At 41.5% G+C, this 22,880-nt stretch overlaps 1 protein-coding gene across 14 annotated transcripts in view; it reads right to left on the bottom strand.

Moving 5' to 3' along the window:
* Window positions 1-22,880, bottom strand: part of kis (kismet) — a 95,094-nt gene that overhangs the window by 30,549 nt on the left and 41,665 nt on the right. For 7 of the 14 annotated variants that reach the window (XM_065227421.1, XM_065227427.1, XM_065227432.1 and 4 more), the window contains exons 2-10: window positions 10,662-11,103; window positions 10,024-10,341; window positions 8,688-9,949; window positions 4,856-8,616; window positions 1,622-4,791; window positions 1,462-1,549; window positions 1,108-1,261; window positions 796-1,051; window positions 639-728 (exon numbers count right to left, since the gene is read on the bottom strand). In XM_065227421.1, the coding sequence (XP_065083493.1) occupies window positions 639-728; window positions 796-1,051; window positions 1,108-1,261; window positions 1,462-1,549; window positions 1,622-4,791; window positions 4,856-8,616; window positions 8,688-9,949; window positions 10,024-10,341; window positions 10,662-10,663 (9,101 nt within the window). In that variant the 5' untranslated portion in view covers window positions 10,664-11,103. The remainder of the gene's footprint in view (window positions 1-638; window positions 729-795; window positions 1,052-1,107; window positions 1,262-1,461; window positions 1,550-1,621; window positions 4,792-4,855; window positions 8,617-8,687; window positions 9,950-10,023; window positions 10,342-10,661; window positions 11,104-22,880) is intronic. The other 7 variants (XM_065227424.1, XM_065227433.1, XM_065227426.1 and 4 more) reach the window with 2 other exon arrangements.

Below are 22,880 nucleotides of genomic sequence, written 5' to 3'. Positions count from 1 at the left end.
GTGGTGGTACGAGGAAGAGAAAAGTAGTTAACAATCACAAAAAGTCGACAAAAACACGGAAAAGTTAAATGCCAAGAGAAAACATAGCGACACGATAACAGCGGTGTGAATAAAAAAAAAGGTAGGTACCTAGGTAGGTAAGAGATGAAAGCTGCTGCAAGGGGCGAGAGCTCGAACGTAGTTGAGAGATGATAGAACGACTGAAATGCGTGATTGTTGCATATACAAATACTCAATGCATGTTTAGGAGGGTGGTGTGTGTATGTGTGTGTGTGTGTTTGGTGATGATCACGATTCCAGTAATATGCGTTTGAACTGCGACCGTGGTTAGGATGTACGATTATTGTATGCTTTTGCTTGTTGTTGTTGTATAAACGGTAGTTTTAAGATCGGAGGATTTTACAATTTTTACAAATTGCGTGACTTTACAAATTCCGAGAGCTTTGAACCCAACAGTCAGTAGTAATGATTAAGGAACAGTTATACTCGCAAAAAAGAATCGAATACAATTAGAACATGGCAAAGAGGTAAAGGTACAGCGCGTACGAAAATGAAGGAATGAATTTGAGAGATTGAAGTAACGATTAGCAAAAAAAAATTGATAGATAAAGTGAGCCGCCCCTGGAAGGGCCAAATACCTCGCATTGGCACCCTCGTGAATCTGCATCACTAGGTCACCGAGGACTTCGTGTTTGATGTAGTACAGCATCCGAACGCGAAGAAGCACTCTGGGAATGAAAGAAAAACGAAAATCAATATCTATTCTGGCGAAAGTTTCCAGCGTATTCAACTCACTTGTTGGCATGTCTGGTCAGATGCTTTTTATAGTTGATATCCAACATATTTTCTGCATCATATTTCTCATCCTTGCTCCAGTGGTTGGGATCGGTTGTCGGTGTATTGGAACCGCCCGAGTCCGAACCGGACTTGACCGGTTTTGGTTCCTTATGGGTACCGGATGAGTTCGAAGATGCGTCTTCGTTTACATCAGTGACGCTTCCTTCGCGCTTCAGTTGTGGAACTCCGGCCGGATTGGCCGATTTGCGTCCTACTAAGACAACACGGGTGAATAACAGCACTTCAACGAATGGATTACGGCACACTTACCTTTGGCATTTCGCCCTCTGGGCACCAGGTTGTGCAATCCACTGTGATTGCGAGCGATCTCACGCTGTTCGCCACCCTCCGAAGGGGTGATCAATTCCCAAATGAAATTCTTAATTTTCTCGTCACCCTGATATCGTTCGAGACAGTACAACAGCTATAAAAACGAGATATTGTTAGAATTCGTAAACATTCCCACCAATGCAATTGATATTTGCTATGTGGCTGTTTCAGAAAAAAGTTGAGAAGTTAACTTTGTTTTGCTCAGCGAAAACCTAAAGTTTTCTCAATATTAGCATAGCAATCATCATTAAAAAAATACATAGCCAGAGACCATAATATCATCGTTGAACTTACAATGATACGAGAGCATTCCTCGATGTCCTGCTCACGCCAGCCTCGCTTAAACTGTCCTTGCTCCAGAATCTCCGTCCAGCGAGCCCATCTGTTATTGACGAAACATTGTTTGAATGTCCAATTAAAAAAATCATTCACAAAACCACCCAACAAAACTTACCCATGCGAAAGCAATCCTTTCTCCACCTTGAACAACTCGGACCGAGCCCAGTTTCCGTAGGAAACCTCGTCGAATCCGAGCGCCGCAAGCGTATCCCGATCCCTCGGAATGTATTCATCCTTCTCGACTAGCAGTTTCTTGTTCTTTTCTTTGGCTCGATTCCGTTTGCTTCTGGTCTTCAGGCCGCCGCCACCTTCTTCTCCATCGCTTCCGTGCTCACCGGAAGACTCATCCGACATGTCCATAACTCCATCGTCATGACCATACCGTTTAATCTGGGTGCGCTTTCTCGGTTCCACAATCACCAAATCTTCCGTTTCGTCTTTTTCGCACGCCAAGGGATCGATCTCGGCTTTCTTGGCCCACTTGTTCCAAAAGTCCGGATCGTTAATGTTGATATCGCTTCGGTTAGCAGCTGCGGCAAACGAGGCTTTCGAGAAAGTCGACCCCTTTTCGCTTTCCATTGTGATAATCTGTGTTCGGCGAAGCAAAATAGAATCGATATCTTCTTCGCAGAATTTGTCACCGGCATCGTCATCCATTACGGCTCCATAGGCACCCTTCTTCAAAAGGTCCTCAATTTCCTTCTTCGACATCTGTTTGTTGTTATCTTTTCCTCCCTGTCCGGTGTTCATGCTCTGTAAGATCGCCTTATCCAGACCCAACTTCAATGAAGCCTTATCAAACATCTCCCGTTCGTACGTGTTACGACAAAGTAAACGGTAAATTTTGACCATTTTCTGCTGACCAATACGATGGCAACGAGCCTGTGCTTGTAGATCGTTCTGTGGATTCCAATCGCTATCGTAGATGATAACCGTGTCGGCTGCGGTTAAATTGATACCCAATCCACCGGCCTTCGTACACAACAGGAACACAAATCGATCCGAATCCGGCTTCGAATACCGATCGATAGCCGCTTGTCGCAAATTTCCTCGAATACGACCGTCAATTCGTTCAAATGGGTACTTTCTGTAGATCAAATAGTCCTCCAGTATGTCCAAACAGCGAACCATTTGACTGAAAATCAGCACACGATGACCATTCGCCTTCAACTTTGGCAACAACTTGTCAATCAACACCATTTTACCGGATGAAACAATCAAATTCTTGTAGTACGCTTCGGCATCATCACCATGCTGCTGACGATAATCATACTGAATTTGATCCTCGGCACCATTCAATAAATACGGATGAATACAGCATTTTCTCAACTCCATCATTGTATTCATCAGATTCGGTATGTTTGCCGAGGTCGTTCCCTTCATCAAGAACGAAAAGTTTTGCTCCAGAATACCACGGTAGTACTTCTTCTGGATATTGGTCAGCTCTACTTCGACAATAGTTTCCTCCTTCGGAGCGAGTGATTTCTCGACGTCGTCCTTCAACCGTCGCAACATCATCGGCTTCAACAGGGCCTGCAATTTAAGTACTTCGCTTTCAGTCTTGAGACTGCCAAATTCTCGTAAGAATTCCTCGTTGGACGAGAACTGACTAGGCTCTAGGAAGTTCAGCAGTGAGAACAATTCATTCACGTTGTTCTGGAGCGGAGTACCCGATAGCAAGACTCGATGTTCGAGATTGAGTTGCCGGAGACCTTCCAACAGTTTACAATTCCGATTCTTCAAACGATGGGCTTCATCGATAACGCATGCTCGGAAATTGAACGGCTTAAGGTCTTGATAGTCAGTGACAATCATTTCGAAAGTCGTGATCAGCACGTTGAATTTATTGATATCTTTGATGTACTTTCCGTTTTCGTAACGGTAGTAAACTTCATAGTCCTGAATCATTTGTCGACTGGTAGCCGCACCGTGGTAGACGATCACATTCAGATCCGTCCATCCTTCAAACTCTCGCTGCCAGTTGGGGATAGTGGACAGAGGTGCAATGACCAGGAATGGACCTCGAATACCGTACTCATACACCGCATGGACGAACGTTAAACTCTGGATAGTCTTCCCCAACCCCATCTCGTCGGCCAGGATACAGTTGTTTCCCTTATACCACGAGTATCGCAACCAATTCAGACCTTCCAGCTGATATGGACGTAAATTATTTCCTCCCTTGTATATGGGAGACTCTGGAAGAGCTTTCCATTGATCCGGGTGGGGCCGTTTCTTCGTTTTCCATTCACTCTTTGGAGGAATTTTGTTGAACCTGTAATACTGTTCGATTTTGGGAAGATCTACATCGTCCTCCAGCTCCCAAGTACTGTCCTCATAAGCCAAGCTTTTCCACTTGACCAAATAATGCTTCACTGTCTTTCCATCGTCATCCGTATGCTCGGACACGTCCAGCACCCGGTCCACTTCGACAAAGTCCGGATTGAAGGGCTCCTCGTCCAAGGACTCGAAGATGTTAAGCTGTTGTTGCTGCTTCTGCAGGAAACGCTTGATTTTGTTACCAACACGCTTGTCACCTTTGAGCAACTCGTCCTCAGTTCGCCATTCACAGTGAAGATAGGAAAAGTTACGATACTTGACATAGTATTCCTCAACGTCGACGAACACCGGAGGTTCTTTCTTTTCCTCGGGTTTCTCTTCATCTTTCTTCTCGTCTTTCTTTTCGACTTTATCGTCATCGGTTTTAGTTTCTTCAGTATCCATAGTTTCATCTTCTTTCTTTTCCTCTGAAGCATCTTTCTCCTCTTTCGTTTCTTCTTCGTCTTCTGTTTTATCACTCTCTTGCTTTTCGGATTTCTTATCTTCTTCAGTGACAGTTTCTTCTGAGTCCTTCATGGCCTCTGCAGACTCTTCTGTTTCCATTTTCTCTGGCTTGTCGTCACTGGTTTGGGCAATCTCTTCCTTTTCAGCATCCTCTTCATCACTCTTCTCTTCCTTTTTGTCTTCGTCTGTCTCTATTTTGGTTTCATCGCTCTGTTCTGCATCTTCCTTCTTCGCTTCTAACTCTTCACTTTCCTTTTTCACTTCCTCCTTTTCATCGTCCTTCTTCTTGGTTTCGCCATCAGTCTCTTTTTCAGGTTTCACTTCCCCTTCATCATTTTTCTCTGTATCATCTTCACCTTCCTTCTTTTCGACGCTTTCCCCTTCTTCAGAACCTTCAACTTTCACTTCCGGTTCGGGAGTTTTTTCTTTTGGCGGCGGTGCCGGTGGATCCGGTTTCAATTCACGCTTACCCATTCGGACGGCTAACACATAGTGCACCACCTGTTGCAAAGATAAACCAAAAGTAAGCTTCAACTATCACAATAACATCTATAAAAATACTCACCATCGAATCTTCATCCCCGGTGTTCACATACACGTAATTCGGTTTGTTAGCATCGTCCCCTTTCGGATCACCGCTCGCTTCCGCTTTAGTGTCAGTCGTGGTGACTTCCTCTCCATCCGCACCGATTCCACTGGAACTAGCCACGGCTCCATCCGAAGTCGAAGCACCTGCTGCACCTTCGCCACTGCTGTCGGCATCCTTCTTTTCGGCTTCCGACTTCTTTTCCTTCCTTGTTGGTGGCGTAGGAGAAATGATGCCTGATTCATCATCCGAGAACCTTAGCATAACATCGTCTACGTACTTCTTTCTCTGAGTATTTCGTGCCGACCGTCGCTTGGAACTATCGATTTCCGCATCCGGTGGAGGTGAAGGTGGTGGAGTGCTCATCAAATCATCACCTTCACCGTCCGATTCGGCCATCATCCGTCCTCGGTATCGTGAGCGGCTCTTCGAACTACCACCGCCACCCGTCGACTTCCTGTTTCTAGAACTGGACGAACTCTTCTTCTTACTCTCCCCACTTCCCGGATCCTTCTTCTTACTGCTACTCTTCTTCTTTTTCGGAGTCTCTCCTTCCGTGTCTGCTCCTTCCCCGACACTATCCTCATTCTCTTGCTCTTTTTCCTTCTTTTCGTTTTCCTCCAACAAAGTCTTGATCGGAATTTTGGACACTGGAATGTCATCGAAATCAGTCACATCCTCATTCGTCGCTGAGCCATCCACTTTCGGTTCCTTCTCCGGACCGCTGTTGGCATCGGTTGAATTTTGCGAATGCATCAACGATGCCAGCGTCTGATTCTCATCCGCTTCGCTAGTGGCCTTCGAGTGGTCCTGCTGATCGTGATCCTGGCTATTGGTGTCCATCGACATGGAATTATCCCCTTCGGATGCACTCTTCTTTCCACGTTTCTTCTTCGCTGATTTCTCTGGATCCTTGGGTTCTTTTTTCTTAGGTTCTTTCTTTTCCTTTGGCTCTTTTGGCTCCTTAGCTTTCTTAGGCTCCTTTGGTTCCCGAGGCTTCCGTGGTTTCTTCAGCTTCTTCCCGCTGGCGTCCGTTGATGTATCCAAATCGCCTATAGAGAGATTATCTTGAGATTCACTTTCATTCAAAGTTTCGTTCAAACTTTCGGATGTAACTTCCGCCAGTCCGGTTCCAGCTGTAACTGAGTCTTCGGACACGGGAAGTGCGGTGACGGTTGTTTGTGTTTGGGATGTTTCATCGCCTGAGGTTACCAGCGGCTGCTGTGGCGGTTGAGGTTGTCCCGGAATGGGAGTGGGTGTGACAACTACCACGGCGGCAGCTGCAGCAGCTTCTTGCGCAAGTTTCTCCGCTTTCTTCAGACGGGGTTTCCGTGGCTTGTTGGATGGGGTTCGACCACGACGACCAGTCGTACTGGTCACCTGAGGACTATCAATCATGACAGATGAGTACATCGAGTGACTCTGCATCATACACTGAGGACCACCCTGACATCCATCAGTGGTTTCGTGCTGCTGGAGCACAGCAATGCGTTCCTGCAATCGCATAACTTTGTCTTGATTGTCTGCCATTGGAAGCTTGTAAAGGTCCTGTAGTTGTTGCTGAAGAGCGGCTCTTTCCAGAGCGTGAGATTGATAGGGAGTTTGATAAGGATTCAGCATATCTGGACTCATCATACCGTGCATTGCTGGACCAAGGGGTCCGTGTATCATGGGGGCACCTGGTGGCATATGCATTCCATACATCGGTGGTGCTGGACCTTGACCAGGGCCCATCGGACCATACATCTGCGGATGCATCTGTGGGGGAATTTGAGCCGTGTTGCTAGGTATCGTCGTAGCTGGCGTACTGGTCGATATGATCTGTTCACCGGGCATCGGCTCCGTCTGATTGGGGTACGATGGCATTGCTGATGTCGGCAATGTTGGCGTCGTTGTGGACGTTGGTACCGAATGTGTCTGCTCTGGACTCGTGGTCGTAGTAGAGGCTGTTGTCACTTCTGGCGCTTGGAGTTCAGTCAATACAACCGATGTGATCGGTTCGGGTTCCGTTGCTGATTCCAAGCAAATTTCAGTCTTTTTGGTATCGAACGTTGGTGCTTGATTCGAATTGTCAGAATGGTAAGGGTCTTCCCGCTTGTCGTTCGGCTCTGTATTCACATGGTCTAAATCCATGGTCTGACCTTCCCGAATTGTTTCATCCAGCCCAGTATCTGAATTCAACAGCGAGTTTGCCGTTCCATTGTTGGTCTGATTCATGTTCTCGAAATCAGTTCCCGACATTAACGAGCTTGAAGACTTACTCTCATCGGTATTGGATTCCGCTGGAGCTGGCACAATGCTGTCGCGGGATTCCTCGTTGCTACTATTTTGTTCCGAGACGGAATGCCTCTGTTGTAGACTGTCGGTTTCACTTATCGCTGACTCTGGTATTGATCCACCCGCTCCCAGACTCGACGGAGCTTCGTTAGCGTTACTCGAAGTAAGGCTATCGATAAGACTGAGATCCGTCGACTGTTGCTGGGACTCGCTATTGCTGGCCGGCAGCATACTGTCGACGCTCGGGACTGTTGGCTCAACTGATAGGGTTGAAATTGGTGGAAGTTCTACCGAGGAAGCTGAGCTTTGATGTTGTTGCTGTTGTTGTTGAGAATGAGTTGCTGCAGGCGACATCGCTTGGATCGACTGCAAATCGTTCAGCTGAGCGGCGTGCGAAACCGGTACCGGTTGGTGAGTGACTGTAGGTGCAACAGGGGATGCAACCGGCACCGGCACCGGAACGGGTACTGTGGCACTAGGTATGTGTTGTGATTGGTGTTGTTGATGTTGTTGTTGCTTGTGTTGATGCTGTTGATGCTGCTGCTGCTGAGTTTGAGCGCTTGGCGACATCATCATCTCATCATTAAATGATGGAGATTGCAGCTGCTGGGAAATCGAATGCGACGAAGGAACAGGTGGCGTCGGTTGAAGGGGTGGTGGTTGCTGTTGTACGATCATTGGTTGCATCGTCGTGAGATGCGACTGATGCTGCTGAGATGGTGGTTGTTGCTGTGATGGCTGCTGAGACTGAAGCTGCAGCAGATGTGTGGGTGGTTGCAGCTGTGTCAGCATCGGTTGCTGTTGCGACTGCTGCTGCTGCTGCTGTTGTTGTTGTTGTTGTTGTTGTTGTTGCTGCGGAGGATGTTGCTGTGGAGGATGTTGATGCGGTTGATGCATTGATGGTAGTTGCTGTTGGGGTGGTTGCTGAGGTTGCGACAAATGTGGCTGATGAAGACTATGTACAGGTTGCGGTTGTTGCTGTTGTTGGGATTGTTGCTGAATCGATGGATCAACGAGACTCTTATCATCTAGATTGCTATACTGCAGCCCAGTAGGTGGGCCTTGAGTTGGCGGTATCACAGGCATCGTTTGCGACACAGGCGGTATCAGACTGGAGATGTCGTTCAACTGTGAGATCTGTTGAGCGTGTGGGGGTGGCGGATGGGAGGCTTGTGATACGTGTAAATGCGGCGCATGGGAATGCATCGGCGGTAGATGCTGATTCCCTAGCTGTTGCTGTTGTTGTTGTTGCTGCTGCTGCTGTTGCTGTGAAGGTTGTTGTGGCATGCCGTGGTGAGCACTGCCATTGATACCACCACTACCAGGCCGCTGAACCATTGGAGGCCACTGTTGATGATGCTGTGGGGACATCGGTAACCGTGGGCCCAATGGCGAAAGAGGGTTGTTCTGCATTTGCTGATGAGGAGGCCCTCGGTACGCGGCAGCTTGAGAGTATTCCATACCTACATTGAGCAAATAAAAGTCTAACAATAAAGCACCGGAACGAAATAAAAGAAGCAAAATTCTAACTTACCTGCCGCAGCAGCGGATGGAGGCATCACCATCTGTTCGAGCGCTTGCAGGGTGTTTACTGGCCCACTGGCCGAAGCCGTTGTTAGCTTCGTAACGGGCATCGATTGTTGAGGCCGTGGACTCTGGATGTTACCGCCGGAGCTGGCCAGATGCTGCTGGTGAGGTGACATGGTAGTGGGAAGTGTTGTTTGTGGTGCTTGCGACGTGACATTGCCCGGCGGTTTTGCTGGTGACATTACCGGCCGTGGCGACATTTGCGTGTGCGGAGACATTTGAGGTGGCCGCGGTGACATTTGAGGGGAAAGTTGAGGAAACGGTGCCCGATATTGGGGACTGCTTCCATGCTGTTGTGGTTGCTGTTTGGTGGCATTGGGCAGGTACGATTGCTGTTGTGGGGCACTCGTTCCATAACCGGGCACACTCGACAATGTGCTGTGTGACATTTGATGTCCTCCTAATGTACTAGTACTGTGATGACCTGCGGGCTGTTGATTGGCCTGGGATTGTGACATTGCTGCTCCTAGTGAACCCGATCCATGCATCAATCCTCCACTGGTTGGTTGCTGTGAGTGCACCAAACCAGGATGTTGACTTGCTAGCAAACTGTTCTGTTGTTGGCTTTGTTGTGAATTTAAACTCGTTAACCCAGGATGCTGCTGTGGGTGAGCTTGTGGGTGAGAAGGCTGACTTCCGTGAGTAGGTTGCTGTTGAGTTTGCTGCGGTTGCTGCTGAACAGGTTGCATTTGGCTAGCATGCATTTGCTGTTGCGATTGAGGTGTTTGGCCAGGTATAGGCAAATGTGACTGCTGGGGAGGATGTTGTGGCAACTGACCAGGTGGTTGCTGTTGTGGGGTGGTCATCTGATGCAGACTCGTGGGAACCTGGCTGGCGCTCATATGTTGCCCGTAAGCACTCTGGTCGAGCTGATGTTGAGTGTACACGTGTTGCGACGCTCGACCAGTGTGCTGTTGCATAGTGGGTGCGTACGAAGCATATCCGGTTTGAGCCGTCGCGGTCTGTGGTTGCACCACCGGCGCTCCCGGATACATCGAATGTCCCGCTTGTGGATAATGCTGTGAAACACGTTGCTGCTGCTGTTGGGGTTGCTGTGGTTGCTGTTGTTGCTGCTGAGTCGGCTGCTGAGGCTGACTTAACGATCCGTAACCCTGCTGTGGCATCATCCCACTCATCATCGCTTGCTGTGTGGGGTACTGAAGCTTTGATGCGTCTTGCTGAGGATAGCCGCTCATGTGCTGCCGATAGCTTGAGATTCGAAGGATTTGAAGGATTTTTTTTTTTTTATTGAAAGTTCGGCAAACGTGAGACTTGAAACTTACCTGGTAGGCGTTTGTCGCTGTGTTGGCTGTGGTGCCTGTGGATGACCATAGCCCATGGGAGCAGCGTACGGGTTGGCTTGAGGCGGTGGAGGTGGCTGAGCACCCCACAGACTGTCCCCCATACCTCCCATTGCGGCATTATGATCCGGCATCGAATACATGTTGTCCGTCGTGGCCGGCTGATAGGCAGGATACTGAGACTGTGGTTGCTGCTGCTGCATCGGGTGGGGTGCCCGATGCCGTGCGTATGGTCCACCAGCATTACCTGGTGGCCCCATGCCACGCGGGGCAGTCGGATCGTATCGATAGTAAGCGTCCCTACAGAATTCGACGACACGCGCCCGAACAGAAAGGGAGAAATTAGCAATGTGTATCCAGCCCGAGATAACACCATCAAAACTGAGACATTTATGGATGAATGGCGAGAATTGGATGATATTTTTAGCCAGAACAGATCGTCACTCTACATGCCGCATGAAATCTAACAACAATCGATCTGGCTAAAAATAGGTTAAATTGCTCTCACTCTTGTCTCGAATGTCCCCGTTCGAATGGTTTCGTAATCATGTGCGCGCGGTAAGCTCGACTCTCTGTATGGAATAATTAATTGCTCGAATAAACTACAAAGGTGTACTCACATTATTTAGGTTATAAAAAAATTGCTGGACTGCAACGAACTATCGACGTCCTGTCCTAACTACGAAAACACTACTACCGTTTATCTCGGTAGATTTTATGTCTGCCGTTTTTTGTTGCGAATGCTAACAAAACGTTTAGCAATTTAATGAAAAAATGCTAGCCGCTTCACTTGTTTCTTCTGACTGACTCATTTGCTGATGTCGGTGCTTCTGCTATCGGATAGAAAATCGATTTGCGAAATATATGTAACACATGTTTCAAAGAGTTAATTCCTGATCGTTCTAAATTCGTTGTTTGGTGGTGTGTTGCATTTTCAATGCGATTCTCGAAGCGGTTGATGGTGTTTTTGACCGGTGCAGTTTACAGAAAATAAAAAAAATAAAGGTAAAAGTTTTCAACGACTAAACCACGACGACGTTTTGTTGGTGACGATGTTCAGGCCTGCAACAGAATTAGAAAAGAAAAACCGAAATTAATCACAAATTGAACAGTTGACATTAGGGCGAAAATTTGCATTTGGATCGAGGAGACAGACAGCACCCATGCCTTGGCAAATAATGAAAAAAAAAGAGAAGGAGAAATGAGCAGCATTTGCAGCCCTAAGACCCATCATCATCGTTGCACTCGTCGTCGTGTGAATGTGCTGTGTGGTGTGTTGGTTGATGACGAAATGAAAAATAAATGCAGTTTTGGTGATATGCGCAGTAGTGTGTTTTCTTTTCATTACGCTGATACCCGCTCTCTCTGGTTTGCACAGCCAACACAAACCACCGCACGTCTGGACACTATGGGCTGTGAGCTGTTGAAATGCAAATTCCTTAGGCCAAATGTCACATGGCCGCAAATTTACTAATTATCAGTATTTCGTCATACGTCATCTCTATTGTAAAATTGCAATGGGCTGGAAATTTTCTCCACTTGGAGCTTGGGTTTCTAATAATTGGTTGATCAGCTAACAGTAAGTGAAACTAATAAAGTTTCGTTGTCGCACTTTCAAAATATTGACTCTGCATTCGGTTTATAAGTATTCTATCGAATCAGAAAAACAGATTTTTGGCAGTATTTTATAAAACTAATCACCGATGATAAAAACACTCAGTATTCAAAATTTCAGTAAGGTCCTTTTTCCTTGGATTGTCATCTCGTTCCAGTTTGGATAGCAAAATCTTTTAAAATGCCTGCTTCTGTCGTTCTCCCTCTCTGTCATTTCCTAATTAAAGTGTCCAATATTCACAGGTTTGCATTATTTTTAGAAATGAGTACATATATGCAAGTCTATAAATAATACGAGCATGGCCATAAAGTTTCCACAAATATTTTCGTAAGACAGATCATATATTATTGTGCTATTGGCCTGGTAAACATAACATCACACTAAAATATCTTAAAACGGATTACCAACTATCATTTACCTCATTCACAGTGGGGATTATAGGGATAAAAAAGGATTGTCTGCCGATGAAATCCCAATTTCATTCGGCGCATACTATGGTAGCACTTGTTTACACAATATTCAGGATTACAGCGGCAGTCAATTATAATCTTTTGTTCCTAAAATGCACTTATTTGCTTGGGTTTGCTTCGAAGTCCTTATATTTAGATAAACCTTGATGCAATTTGTGTTATTGTTCATAAAGCCGACTTCTATTGACGAACTCTGATTCTCTAATTCTTAGACCCAATCTTAGATCCATAAGCCAACAATAGGGCTATTTCCCCTATAACGTTGATAGGATTAAGTACATTTTTTAATCATAAATCACATTCCAAATTTTTTTCTTCCTCTCCCATACAATTGTCATCCACTAACCTCGAAGACCGCGAGTAATCGGTTAAAATCCTGTAATTTTAGATTTAAGACATTAATAATGTGTAACGCAAATGATAACTTGGCTCTGTAAAGTTTATTCGACTGAGCCTGTACAAATAAAGTAATTGACAAAAAAAGATAGTATGATCACTAGATAGTCATAATTGTCAATGTTCTGAGACTTGGATGCATTTTTAAGGTTATAACAAATTACAGAACATTATTGCCGACAATATCTGGATTTTTTAGTAAAATTTTAAGTATTCAAAGTGTTGATTTCAAACAAATATTGAGGAGGATTCCCACATAACTTTTGATGGAGAAGTTTTGAACTGGATTCCAGAATTTTTCTGACATGAAATCCATACAAATTGTTAGCTGAATTTGGAGGGATTTTTGTGCAGAAGAATGCAAGTTCTAAATTAAATTCTTAGGTAATTTTAGAAGATTTCAAAAGGAGTTGAGAAAAAGAAAACTTCAGGGAAAATTCCTACGTGATTCTGAGGTGCTTTGTATGGGGATCGTGAGGAAAATGACAGATGTAGGGTGGCCAGTAAATTTTCATTTTGAAATTCCCGGTTCAAATCTTAATAATTTCCCGGTTGTTAATATTCTACAAAAAACGAAATTGGGCGCATTTTTAAGAACGTGCTGAAAGGAATTTACTGAAAGGATAAAAAAAAAAAGTGATTTAAGAAGATTCCTAAGCTTCTGGGGCTTTGAAATTTGTGTAGAGTATAAAACTAGAACCTTTCTTTTTTTTTTTTCAAAATTTGTGATTATTAACAATCTTCGTGATGCAAGATTTGGAGAAGGAGACGAACCAGCCCAGGGCTGAAAGTCTCCTTAATAAAGATATAAAAAAAAATGGAAAACAAATATTTAAAATGTGAGATTTTGAAAAAAATTTAAGAATACTGTCATACTTATGAGTCGTGGAGTTATAATTATCACGCTCTGAGACTTAGAAACATTTTAAGGGTTATAACAAATTACAGAACAATCTTTAGAATCTAGCGGACAAACACTGGATTTTTCAAAAAATTTAAAAGAATTCAATGTGTTGATTTCAAACAAATATTGAGAAGGTTTTCCTCACAATTTTCGAAGGCGAAGTTCTGAGCAGAATTCCAGAATTACAGAATTTAGGATAATGCTTAGCTGAATCTCAGCAAACAAATGAAATGTTTGCTGAGATTTCAGTAAAACTTTTTTTGTCGAGATTTGCATTTGCTCGGTAGAAAAAACTAAGTGTGTAAAAGTGTTCTGGCAATAATTTTCAAACCTAGTGCGAAAGATTTATCACAGAATTCCAACAAAATTAATTGCAAAAAATGCTGATAATTAGAAAAAAAAAATCTTTAAAATACTCCAAGGGGTTCCTAAATAAAATTTCGAAAGATTTCTGCTGCTTTGAAAAGAGTTAAAAGAAAATTTTGAAAAGAATTGCAAAAGAAACAAAGTCTCCGAATAGGTTTAAGGGAATTCTACGAAGGATTCCAATCAAATTCTTAAAATGGGTTTCAAGGGAATTCGCAAAAGAATTCAACGGTAATTATTATGCGGAGTGTTTTCTGGTTAATTTCAGAATAGTTCCATGATAATTCAGAGCATTATTACAATTTAATTCTGGAATTCAAATTATGAGAATTTTGAATAATGGAAAATTAAAACCCTGGAAAAGAATAGTTCATATTATGTTTTCACAAATATTTGTTTTCAAAGTCTAGCATCTTCAATATTTTCTTTTAATGCCCTGCACTCTACATCTGAAATTGAAACGACAAAAATAAATTTGAAATATTGCTGAGTGATTAAATTCTGAAAACAATAATTTCCGTCTTAAAGAAGAAAATTATGCAGCTAATAGAACAAGACATTCATTTGGTAAAGAATCACTCTGTTTTAATAGTTTATTCTGAAATTCTCCCGGCTCTCTCGTCGAATTCCCGGGTTTTTTCCCGGATTTCTCCCGATATTCCCGGTTTTCCCGGTTCGCTGTCCAGCCTGATAAATATGTACAGCCTTTTTCCTCAAAAACAAAAGAAGCGCTCCGACCGAATCCATTATCCCATTCCATTTTTATCCTCATCCATAGGCACAAGTGAATCTAATGGTGTTTAAATGCGTTAGGACGGATTTAGAATTCGTAGGCCGAGTTTGGAATCAAGAAGCAGTGTTAGATTTTTAACAATATTTCAACAATTAGTGGCTCTTTATCAAATTTTACGGTTTGTATGGAAATCTAAATAAGTATCTATAGTATCTATAATCATCTATAGTATAAACAGTCCATTTTGTGTTAAAATCCGCTCGAAAAAGATAGGTAATGTGTGGGTTGTTCTAAGTAGACCCAAATTTAGATCAAAATCCTATTTTAGGGCATTTCATAATTGACTCACCACTGTCAATTCGAAACATAAAAAAATATCTGTTCAATCTTCCAACCTGCATTAGGTAAAATATACACGGTGTATCCAGGCAAAAAATTACCTCAGTGTAATGCACTGAGGTTAATATGAACATATATAGCTAAGTATTTATTATAACACTGTTATTTAACATTTTCAATTAATGTTACTATCAAAACTAAATTAAAATGCCGTTGTACATGTTCCTCAAATGCCTAAAATACAGTGAGCAAGGTGACCAGCAAATCTTGATAAGGAATTCCTCGTTTTTTCCTGGAAGATTGTAAATTTTCCGGGTATACGAATATACATTTAAATTAAGCATACAACTGAATGCCGAAGAGATCGCTAGGTTAAATTGATAATTTCTCAAGACATCAACATATTTCCTGGACCATTAATTTAGTTCTGTGACTTAGTCCTCACAATTTTTCTAGAAAATTTGCTCAAAACTTTATAGGATTTTATGTATTTGTTCTCAAGCATTTCCTTTAGAATTATTTCCCTTCGCAGAGTTGTCTTCAGAATTTTTTGAAAATAATTATAAAATCTTCTCAGGGAGTCTGTTTTTAATTTTTTAATAGCTTTGTAGAACACTCCAAAAATTCATGAAATTCGTACTTAAATTCTCTTCAAATTTCAAACTGACGCTTCCATCGTTTTTATAAACGTTTGAATTTTCCGAAGAATTCCCATGCAATTTATCTCAGAATTCTCGACCAACAACTTAAAAGAACTTATCAGCTTTTGTGAGCAAAACTTGCAATCCCCTTTCCCTGCCAACACCATCCGGCAGGAGAAATTCTCCCGTCGAAAATGCAATTGTATTCAAATTTCGCTCAGACACATATTGGAGTTCTGCATTAAATTCATCTGAAAATTGCTTGAAGTTTTCTAGAAATTATTTTCGAAATGCGCTTGGATTTATCCTCGAAATTTCCTTCATGATCTCTGCAGAATTCCTTAACCCTCCACATTCGATTCCTTTGGTATTCTTTACGAATCCTCTTCACAATCGTCGTGGAATTTTCCAGAGAGCTACTTAAATGTTTTACTCTGAAGTCACACAATAGGCCTTTTTAATGCACCACCAATGTAGAGTGCGCCAGGCGAGTTTAAGAGGAAACGTCAACCAAACCGTTTGTTTACATCAGAATACACATCACGGCAAAAATGTTTGCTCACAACACTCTATTTGACGTTCTTTTATTCATCACTAGAGGTTGAATCGATCGCTAAGTTTCTATTAAAAAGGCGTATTGGCGTGGGAGTTCTAGTAAAAACTCCCTTAAAAATTTTCCTAATACTCCCTAGAAAATATTCTCTGAAATAGCTTGGTGTTATCTCTAGAATTCATTCAAAAATCTGTTCAAATTTGTTAAGGAATAAAATTCTAAAATTCTTTTAATAATTCTTCAAAGGGACTGTATCCTGAAAATCTAGTCCAGTATAAGTGTCTTTTTTTTTCGAAGAGAGGACGAAGTGTGTTTTTTCCGATTTGTCATCGGAATTCATGGGTTTTTCTCGATGAAAATTCAAATTCCCAGTTTTTTCATGATTTTCCGGTTCACTGGTCACCCTGAGGAATCTTTATTTCCGGATGGCTTTTTCGTCACTATTATTTTTCCGGATACTTGAACGCCGTTAGTTTGCTGAAAAGGATAGCATATCCGGTCAGCATTCTACCTGCCGAAGCTCAAGCATCCAGGAATCCGAATAAAGGAATGCGGCAAAAAAAAGAACTCCGGGAATAAGAATTCCCGGATTCAATTAGAGGAAGAGTGCCAATTACGGCTCTAATTGGCAATACGGCATAAATGAAGTTTTTCAAACATAGGCATGCAGAACAGCATTAAAACTAAGATCCTTTGAAATGAATTATGAGTTTAATTAAAATTTGAGGTCAATAGAGGATCACTAGTGCCATAACTGATACACTTCCCCAAACAGCAAAGAACGCTACCAAAATCTCATTCTTCTGATGCTCATAAAGTTACTAGAAGTTCAAATTGAAATATAAATAGAATGTCGTTCCGATTAGTGGGCTCTACGTTAAAAGAAAATTACTTAACCAACCCTCTCCTTACCATGGTAGCACAGGTGATTTTTGCTGCGTGCTCATTATTTATATACTTACTGTATGGAACATCTTCTGTTCAAGCACTTTTTCCAAAAACACATTTTTACATTTAAAAACAACGAAAAATCCTCTGGGAAGGGTTAACCCACTCCAAAGCTATTCATATGAATTCTAGTTTCAGCTGGCCAAATTTAGATCAAAATCGAGCCCTGATCTTTGGTTCAGTGAGGGTTAGGGCGCGTTCTGCCAGGTTGGTCGAGGCAGATTTCATGTGTGAGTAAGTGATGAACATTGTTATGTGGAATTCACTTTAAAAGGTGCGTTTCATATTTCATCACTTTTTGTTCCAAAGAGCCTGAACGAAATGTGACGCTTGCGAGGATCACTTGAAGATACGAATGACGGAATATTGATGCTAATTGTATAAAGCACATGTAAATTCTTCCAGAAATTAGTTAAGATAACCTATTGAAAAATGTGTTAATTGTTAGAGAAAAAATGTAATGTTGCATTGAAATACTTTAAATCGTGTTAAAATTAAATGTTCCATCATTTCACATCCGTTGAACCATTGTGAACGGCCATCCCGCTGTATGGTTATATCACATCATTGCATGTATATATCTATAGCTTTTCCAGTACCATGGAGTCAACAAAGTAAAAGTGACAGAAGAGCTGCAAAATGAAGCACAGGCGATACGACAATGGAGTGATAAGTGTGATACCCGGAGACACTGTCCATTTTCCGCATTGGGTTACGGTTTTATAAGACGCAACTAGGAACTGAAGATCATCATACAAAGATAATGGACGTCGAAATGTCGTAGAATACATCAGAAATGACATGGGAGACTAGTAGCGACTAGCAGTGATGCAGAGAAGGACAACGAGTTCACAAATAGACACGAAAATTGGACAGAAAGGTGAAGAAACAGCGAAAGTTGGTGAGATCGTTTTAAATTTGTTATTATTGCTCATATATACGAAACAATGCTCGTGAAATTGTCAACTCTGTTGTTAACATCTCGTGGAAAAGGGCGGGCTCATCTCCATACTAATTGGGGTATCCTTCTGTCGGACGGCTCGTTTTTTGACCAATTGTATGATCATGGAAGGAGATTCTCTATCATCCCGTTGAGGCGTATAGGTGAATTACCTATCGATCCACCAAAACCGTTTTTGGCCCTTCATACAGTGACATGTTGAGGACAATCAGAAGTTATTAAGCTTGATCAAATCAAACAGTAAGGAGCGCCCACTGCTATCTGACTTAGTTTCCGTGTTACAATGAGTGGTAGATAATTATCATACATACAAATTTAGCTCAAAATCGAGCAATTACTAGTTAAAGCTAAATTGATCTATAACAAGTTGTTATAGATCAATTGGGCTTATATTGAGCCATTTTGTGTTGAAACGCTTTTGTTTACCTTTCTTACTAGTAACTGCTCGATTTTCATTGTTAGTAACAACATTATCCCGATTTCTTTACATTTAGGTTGAGGCTCTTCGAAACTAAGTATGCATGATTAATTATTATTAAAAAGACTAAATCCATCACTCGGGCTACAGAGGGAAGTTCTTGGACGCTAATATTATGCATTGAGATGCATTACATTCCAGTGTATTGGTTGGCCATTGAGCACCCAAGGACTTGATTCACCCCCTGACGGTAATAGGTATAGGAAGTGACAAAAAAGTAAAATATTTTATGGTCTTATCACGCATTCATGAAGCGCTTTTTTAATGTAAATGAATGATGTTGAGCCAGACTATGTACAGAGTTTTTGTGTTTGTTTATTTGTCACGACAAGCAGCTTGAACGACAATATTATTTTTGTTCTTGCGCCCAATGGTCCCTATATAAAAGCTAACATCTAAGAATAGAATACTACAAATTGAAAATGTTTCACCCAAACCGAAAAAAGGACGCAATCTCAATTCTTAGCCCACAGTGTCCAACCTTTTCCATCTCAATTGCAAACTACACTCGAACCGTCCCCGCCTCTCCTGAAGAGAAGATAAACTTGAACACCAGGGCGAGGTAAAATCGAATCAGATTGAGGTTTTTTTTCTCCCTGCATTGGGTCCCTCGATTTAGAGAAGAAAGCGATTGATTATACAGACAAAAGAAGATGGCACTTTCAATGGGAAATTTGAATGGATCAACTCCACCGCAACGCCGCCGCCGCGGATGGAATCGATAATTCTATGGATCTGAGTACCGGAAATTTGCACGATAAATAATTCACGTTCTATGATTGGTTGGTTCATCATTGATCGGGTATTATTTCTCAAATAATTTAGGCCGAACTGGATCTTCGATGGATGATTCATCGACTGACTGACTGACTGATTGACACGCCCTTGTGCGTAATGAGATTATACGAAGCTCATATACTCATTTCATCATGATAATCTCGTATCTTATCTAGGTGGTGTTGCTATGAACGTTGAATCGAAGCTCAAATTTTCATCGTCGCGTTTCGTGCATTACTTTATGTTCACTGTGACGAAGCCACGATGAACGCCGAATGGGAAAAGCTATACGCTTATGGATTGCTAAAATACAACATACAGCGTACAGGGTTTCCCCCCTCGGAATTCACCATACGGAATGGAACACGACAGGGTCCTCTTTTGTGAACAACTTTGTACTCGATAATATTAACAGGAAATGCACGAACATAAAGGACACACGATTTATTCTAACCTGATGTAGTATGCGGGTTGTCCCTAACGGTTCTCTGTTATCTCAAAGAATCGGTTCTAATTGTAAAGTTCTACCATTTATACACCAAACAACAAATTTTACATTACCTTCAGTTTAATATAGAAACCATGCCAAATTTGCATAATGAATCAGAGACAGATTCATGTTAGCTCATTTTATGAATTAATTTGATTTATATAAACGTAACGCAAGGGATGATTATGCGTCTGGTATTCATGGCATTTTTCATTACAGATTTATATGCTTTAGAAACTGCTGGTTTTTAGAAAGATTCGATAAATCAAACATGAAGGATTTTGGTTTGCATGGTTTAAAAAGTGCAGAAATGCCATGGAGAGATGCCAGCTCACAAAACATCTTCCATCCCATTCCAAAATGAAACATCATTAAATGAAGCTTTCCATGCAATCACCATATGCATAGGTATTGGTATAATCGTAGACGACAAACCTACCACGAAACCAAAAAAAAAAAGAACAGAAAAGAAACATGGCGAATTACCGTTCGTTTGTCAGCAGCAGCCCCAACGAGCAGCGCATCGTTTGTTTTGCTCGGACGCGGAACAGCTACAACATTCATCTTCGCTCATTGCTCACGGTGGATTGTGTAATGCTGCTGGCTGGAACACTGCGACAACATCCATGATTGCGCTGATTTCAGTCTACGTGTAGGCCACATCAGTTTTGCTCTTTGAACGACACAAAAAGAGACAGCACCCATTCGTTGGTAATGGTAAAAGTACATCCCTACAGCGGTGATTGACTAAACAACGACGCTTATTAAACTAACAAATTCTCCACAAGCAACACCATCTCAGAAGAAGATGGGACGCGCCTGGAGCACAAACAGTATCAGACAGTAATCAAACCATAGTATGGTTACGATACCAACGTTTGCTCGTAAATAATTTGGTTTCCGATAGATTCCTACTGGATTGCAGGATGCTAAGATTTGCCTCGTCTGTTTGTCTGTGGCTCACATGTTTGAAAACATAGATAGAATACCATCAGGTATTCAGCTCGTAAGCTCCTGCGCTAGAGCAACGCGAGGTCAGGCCCAAATCCACAGCACGAAATCACGAGAGCATCTACTCAACCGCTGGCAAACATAAAACTCCCCACTCTGCCTGTATATGGGGGAAAGAGAGCAGCACGGATTAACGAGATGAGGTTAATAAACCTTTATATAGATGATACACATCGCCACTTCTATTTCCAATTTAATTACATAAATTTGTTCGCCTGTGGCACTGACCGATCGATTATTAATACAAACTTAACTTTTTCGCTATCATCAGAATGGTTTTTAGACAATAGGATAAAGAAACTAGAACTAATTGTGATGGATCCAAGAAAACAAAAGTGAACGCGTTAGTTTCGATTAGCTTTGTTGGACATCGACGACCAGCAGTGTGGATACTAAGAATAGTTATGAACCGTTGGCATACTGTAAGACGGTGTTACTGTGGAACAAATCACTTTTCTGAGCATGGGAAATATGTGCATGCAAACTAAAATAGCAGAACAAGTAGGGAGTTTAGTGACTAAAATAACGAAAATAGTGACTTTGAAACAATAAAAAAATACATTTACTGATCGGAAAAATATGGATCAAATTTTTCGTTGATTGCCACCCGCTTTGAAAAATATTATAAACTCACCATCCACCATGAGCATTTTCCAAGCTTATTTAAAATTATAGGTTGAAGCATTGCACAAACTTTGTTTTGGTAAAAGCAGTATTAATTGAATAATCAATAGGTTCATTTCTAACCTACATTACCTCACACAGTACAATTTTTTCTGCCTCGAATTTTTACTAAGTTGAATTTAGATTCAGATCGCGAATTTGGTATTAGGAATAATTTCTTGATGTGAAATATTGAACAAAGAAATTTATTAAGAAATCTTGAGCTTGAGAAAATTTGAGGAGCAGAGAAAAAATGTCTCGGATATAGAAATTTCTTAGACAAAATTTCTTAGCTCTGTAACCTAAACAACTGTTCTAGATCGTATTCTAAAAAAAATCTCATTATTCTAAAATCAGGAAATTTTTTCCACTTGAAAAAATCATGGGCATAGAAAATTTGACATGTGTTTATGATTTAAAATCTCGAGCTATAAAAAAGGTTTTAAGATTCTGGAATAAATTTTAGAGCTATTGGACTTTTTTAATGTTAGGACTTAGAGATTCGTGATCTCTGATACAAACAAATTAAGAAAGCCCGGAATAGTTTTCGACTCATAAGAATGTAGAAAAACAGAAAATATTTCATGATATTGGATATGGAAATTTTTCTAAAATCTAAGCTGCGAAATTGATTGATTCCGGACTTGTAAAAAATGTTATTTGATGGGCTTAGAAGAGAACTCACGATTGTGCTACATGATTGTTTGATATTTGGCAGATACTAAAGCTACCGGTCTTCAAAGAATGTTCAAAATTCAGATCTTTGAAAAAACATTGAGACGAGAAATGTAAGGAAATTCCAATGAGGATCTTTGACAAATTTTGAAAAAAAAATCGGAATTTAAAGGGAATTCCAGGTGGATGATTTTAGAATGTTTAGCAACATACATTTCAAGGGAAGTTCCTTTAAAAATCCTTAGAATTCCTAGATATTTCTGAATGCATTTTTAATACATTCCCCGAGAAACATATGAAAAGGGCCTATGTATCAAATGGAAGTCATGACTTTGCTCACAATTGGAACGGCAATTGCTTAGGATTGCAACTTTACGAAAATTATTAAGAATATTCACAGGACTGGTAGTGCTGATGCGATGTAATAGTAGTGACTTTAGTGAATCTAAACCTTACACTTATTAAATTCCTCGAATTATAACGATTTGAATATTTTTCTTTTGATTAATTTTAAATGTTAGCTCCCACAAAACTTACAATGATAAAACTTCAACTCGCTGTTTACTGCGTTACAGCAAACGTGGAGTTCCAGCTTCATTTTTTCATCAAGATAAGGCATCCTTACAGATTCACCTTAACTGGACTAGGTTATCTGAGGCCCCTCATAAATGCTTTAAATCTAACGAATATCTCACGAAGATGCTTAAATTCAACTTCAAATGACTTATGACGAAGAATGGCTACGCGTACATTGCATAAGTTTCTACATTCAAAAGAACACCAAAGCAAACACTAATTCGATTTTTTTTTCATCCTCGA

The sequence above is a fragment of the Ochlerotatus camptorhynchus genome, unplaced genomic scaffold (assembly GCF_037179485.1).
Source record: "Ochlerotatus camptorhynchus isolate MF236.1 unplaced genomic scaffold, CSIRO-AGI_Acam_v1.1 ptg000274l, whole genome shotgun sequence".
NCBI lineage: Eukaryota > Metazoa > Arthropoda > Insecta > Diptera > Culicidae > Ochlerotatus > Ochlerotatus camptorhynchus.
The sequence above is the reverse complement of the archived record's forward strand: the minus strand, read 5'-3'. Positions and strand labels throughout refer to the sequence as shown.